At 38.8% G+C, this 4999-nt stretch overlaps 1 protein-coding gene across 1 annotated transcript; it reads right to left on the bottom strand.

Annotated features, from left to right (window-relative positions):
- Window positions 1-2792: 2792 nt before the first annotated feature.
- On the bottom strand, window positions 2793-4745 carry LOC149895214 (uncharacterized). The gene is made up of 3 exons (XM_090119191.1): window positions 4655-4745; window positions 3379-4525; window positions 2793-3204 (listed from the first exon to the last, which is right to left on the bottom strand). Exons 1-3 carry the CDS (start codon window positions 4743-4745, stop codon window positions 2793-2795), a joined length of 1650 nt encoding a protein of 549 aa, XP_089975317.1.
- Between the last annotated feature and the right edge of the window lie 254 nt (window positions 4746-4999).

The following is a 4999-nucleotide window of genomic DNA, read 5'->3' as shown; positions in this document are numbered from 1 at the left end:
AAAACCCCAAAAACGTAATGGTTCACATACAAAACACCACTCATCAAAAAATTTTGAAGACTTAAATATGTGTCGATTCTATTTTAAATCGTGTATTTCATCCAGCTTCATATTTCAATCAATTAATGTCTAATAATTATTATATAGATGGATCTGTATATACAAATGGAATATCAATCACTCACACTTTCATCAGATTTAAATAAGTGTAACTGTTACGGTTTTTGATAACAGAAGTACACCAAAAAAGGCTATTCTAGGGTAAGCTGTTATTCAATGAACTTTCCGGGACGTGTTATATTCCAAAATTCATACATTGTTCAAGTTAAACGTATGCAAAAAGTATATTAAAGTACCGTTATTTACTGATTGGAACGATGTTGAACATAAAATGATAGTACAATTTTTTTCATTCAATCCTCCACTCATTGGCTTGGGTTATAACTCGAGATTTATAGTAGAGTATGATCATAGTGTCTCCTTATAATATAATAACTAGGTATATGATGGCTTGTCCTGTCTGTATAACGTGTTAATAAAAAAAAATTGGTTGTCTGTAAAGTCGGTTTACTGACGATAGTTGAACGTGACAACGTCCGATTGTGCTTCTTTGTCGCTCTTTCCGCGCTCTCGCTTGCACTTCAAGACTTACATGGAACGCCTCAGAGCGAGGTAACGCTGCATGAGTCATGTTTTTTCGTGCGTGCAGCCGGCTATATCGAATTATAAGACGTTGTCACGTCAAAAAAATTGGTTGTCTGTAAAGTCGGTTTACTGACGATAGCTGTTGAACGTGACAACGTCCGATTGTGCTTCTTTGTCGCTCGTTCCGCGCTCTCGCTCGCACTTCAAGCCTTACATGGAACGCCTCAGATGAGTCAGAGCGAGGTAACGCCGCATGAGTCATGTTTTTTCGTGCGAGCAGCCAGCTTTATCGAATTATAAGACGTTGTCACGTCAAAAACGAAAAATTACTTATTGTTAATTATAAAGGAACTTGATGAAATTTTGAAATATACATACGCCAAAAGATTGTCTTTAATTTAAACAGTCTTGTATCGAATCTATATATATTTTTTTGTTATATTTTGCATGAACAATAAAGACAGACCCCTGTGAAACTGACATGTTTGCTTTATATACGTTTTTATTAACACGTTACATGTTATATCTTCTACAATGACATGTCGAATTCTACAGATTCTTACGCCTATTATGATGTTCTTATATTATAAGCGCGATTTGCTTTAACCCTGTCACAATAAGGGGTGTTTGAATTCTGCTACTTCTAGATGCTTCTGGCTGTAATTTGACTGGATTTTAACGTTAACGAAAATTAAAATAGCCTTACCTAACTTATAATATCTATTAGGACAGTCTTTTATACCCCAAATAGGATACATCAAATCCTTTATATTACTTAACTATCATAAGTGTTGTGCACATAATCCCATCAAATCTTAACTATATTGTGATACGCACCAGAGTTTATGATTTTTAAATGTTATATTTACAATGACGTCATGAATGAGAATGATTTATGAATAATGATTTCGATCGAATATCTTTCTTTAAGTTCTAGGCTTCATATGTTTTCTAATTAATGGGTATTTTTGTATTTCCAGTAATTGTTAAACGATTAGTTATGTGATGTTTTTATTATTTACCTGGTGGATGGAATTAAGATTAGCTTTTGAACTTTTGAAACACCTATTCGTCGATAACGTTCAAATGTTATTTATGTTCAAGGAATTGATTAATAAATATGTAACTTTTATACGCAGCAATGCATAAAGTTATCTTTGATGTGTTGAATTAAATTTCTTGACATTTTCTTGAAACACAAAAGAGAAAATAAACCATAATCGGGATTGTAAACCCCTTTTTACTTTTCAATATCGTAATCGAAAAAGTCATAAAATAAATGTATTTTAATACTTTAGATATTTAAACATTTTCAACGTAGTAGAGGCACTACTCGCCGACGCGAAGATTGTGAAGAGTGCCCATAAGAAGTTTATTTCTTAGTAACTATTTTTTTAAGTAATTCACATCGATATTGTGTTCAATCCCCATTGTGTTGCTATCGATAATGAGTAATGATGTATGCATGACTTTTTTTGTATTTTTTTTTATTTATTTAGTAACTTTTACAAAATTTACAATATATTCTAGAGTAATCGATATTATAGTGTGATGACAATTTGTAATGTTCCTATCAATAATAAGTAATAACGGGGTGATTTTTTTTTCATTTTATTATGTTTTTTTTTCTTATCAACTAGAATACAATTAGTATGATTTTTATGGTAATTAACCTAGACAGTTTAGTGTGTTTCTATTGTGTTCTTATCAATAATATTGAGACAGCGTGACTTTTTTTTTGTTTTTTTTTTTCATTTTTTTGGGCTGATGAATGAATGAATGAATGAACTAGATATAAATGAACAATAATTTAGCTCTATAGGAACAAATAACGTACTCACAGTGTACATGATATACAATCTTTACAATCTACTTGTGTGCAAGCCCTTGAAATATCCCACTTTTTTATTTAAGTACTTTATTCAAGTACCTTATCTTCTAGTTTTATTTCAAGACACGACTAAGTAGAAAGTGTCACTGAAATTTAGATAGAGTTTTTCAATAAGCACGTATTAGTATGTAGATTTTGGAAGCTTATGCCGGAAATTTCGTATCGATGCCATCTATAGTTAGGTATAAAATATATATTTTTATTGGTTGCTTATATGATAAATCAGTATGTATGCCAAATTACAGGAATAAACAATTTACGACGCTCTGTAGGGAACGCGAGGAAGCTGGGAGCGCTGCTTAACCGGTATTCCTCGGTAATGAGAGATCATCTCCTCAAGCTCTCTCCTGATTTTTTCCATGTCCTGGGCAGCTATTTCCTCAGTTTCCTCCGCTCCGATCGCATTGATCTCCACCCCGGTGTTCTCCTCATAAAGGACTGACACATCGGGTGGGTCATCAACGCGCGTCGGTTCAGGGGCTTCCGCGGAAACAGCCGCACATCCTAGTTGTTCGAGTTCGGAGGCGCTAAAGATGTTCCTGCGCAAGATGTATCGAACTCGGTCAACCAGATTTTGTTCAGTGAGGGCGATGTTGGGTTCCAAGGTGTTGAATTCGCGAAGCAGTCTCACTCGGTATCCAGTCCGGTTGGTTTCACCCTCAGTCGCCCTATAATATGTTCGCATGGCATTTTTATTTTGGTCTACTGACCATCTCATGCGAGTCTTTCTGTTTCCACCAGTAGCGGACTCCACATTTTTTTTTTTATTTTTTTATTTTTATTAACAATAGGCAGAGGTTTGGCCACAATCCCACCTGATGGGAAGCGGTGATGTGGCCTACTTGGTTGCACGTCTGCCTAGAAGGAGCCTATTCACCCTGGCTTTGAAGAGGTCCAAGTTGTATTGTTTAGGAAAAATGGTGTTAGGGAGTGAATTCCATTGCTTAGCTGTTTTTATGATGAAGGAAGACTCGAAGCGGCGAGTTCGAATATTGGGGATATCCACAATAAAAGGATGATATCCTTCGGAGCGCCTCGAGGTACGATTATGTAATGGAGATGGAGGAATTAAATTGTGTAATCCATACGCACATTCTCCGAAATGCAATCTGTAGAGCACCGAAAGACATGCCACCTCACGACGATGCTCAAGACTCAAGAGCCGAGCTTCAACTAAGGAAGGGTTGTTGATGATACGTTTGGCACGTCTTTCAATTGAATCCAAAGCCCCTAGGTGGCATTTAGCGGCGCCAGCCCACAAGTGACTGCAGTACTCCACACACGAACGGACTTGAGCTTGGTAAAGGTTAAGAAGCTGTCCCGGTGTGAAGTACTGCTTGACCTTGTTCAGAATTCCGAGCTTTTTTGCGGCCAGATGGGCCTTGGATTCAATAAACTGCCCAAAGTTGAGTGTAGACGAAAGGGAGACACCAAGCAACTCCAGACAGTCGGCTATTACTAGTGGCACATTTCGGAAGGTCGGAGTAGTTGATATAGAACTCCGTTTTGCGGAAAACAAACACGCTTGAGTTTTCGCTGCATTAAACCCAACAAGATTGGCATCGCCCCAATCGGACACAGCCTGAAGTGTAAGGTTTAAGCGATCGATCATTTCCTCCCGAAGACATTCAATTTCAACCTTTGAAGTACGGGCACTGGATTTATATCTCTCGACAATAGTGCTGTCATCTGCATAACTAAACATGTTGGGAGCAATCATGTCGTTAATGTGCAGAAGAAACAGTGTTGCCGAGAGAACGGACCCCTGCGGAACGCCGGCATTGATCGACATTGGCTCGGAGGAGCATCCGTCAACAACAACTCGTATAGACCGGTCCTGCAGAAAATCAGCGATCCAAGTGCAAAGGTCTCTTGGAATTCCATAAGAGGGGAGCTTGTTTAAGAGGCTATCGTGCCAAACCCTATCGAAAGCCTTTGAGATATCCAAAGAGACCGCAAGGGCCTCCCCGAATTCCTCAACGGCTTCTCCTAAAAGATGAGTCACATGCACCAAAAGATCGCCAGTTGATCTATTACGTCGAAAGCCGTATTGGCGGTCATTCAGCAGGTCGTTGGGTCATGCTGGGTCGTTGCCGGCCCTGCTGTCGTCAAGCTAACTGGTGGGGATGGTGGGTTCGACCGACCAGGTGGTCGGGTCGGTCGACCCCCAGGAAGCGGCCCTGATCGTATTCTGTTGTCTGCCATCCATTAACCAGGCTTTATACACTCGAGGGTCGCCCACTTCCCCGAGGAAACCGTTAATTGCATATATTTTTAGTACCCTATGTACTCCCCAGCTGAAGCACGGTTTGCACACTTGCTGGGAATGGGTACTGACTGGCTGCACGGGTTGGATAACTACTGTCACACAGTTATCCAGCCCGTGGGCGGTGGGGTCGTCACATCCCTACGCCTCTTATTATTATTGAAAAACTCTTATTTTATTATTATTTATTAATCATT

The sequence above is a fragment of the Colias eurytheme genome, chromosome 32 (genome assembly GCF_061535395.1).
Source record: "Colias eurytheme isolate Ceu_HAF_F1 chromosome 32, ilColEury1 Martin Lab GWU primary, whole genome shotgun sequence".
NCBI lineage: Eukaryota > Metazoa > Arthropoda > Insecta > Lepidoptera > Pieridae > Colias > Colias eurytheme.
Note: the sequence above shows the minus strand (reverse complement) of the source record. Positions and strands in the feature narration are given on the sequence as shown.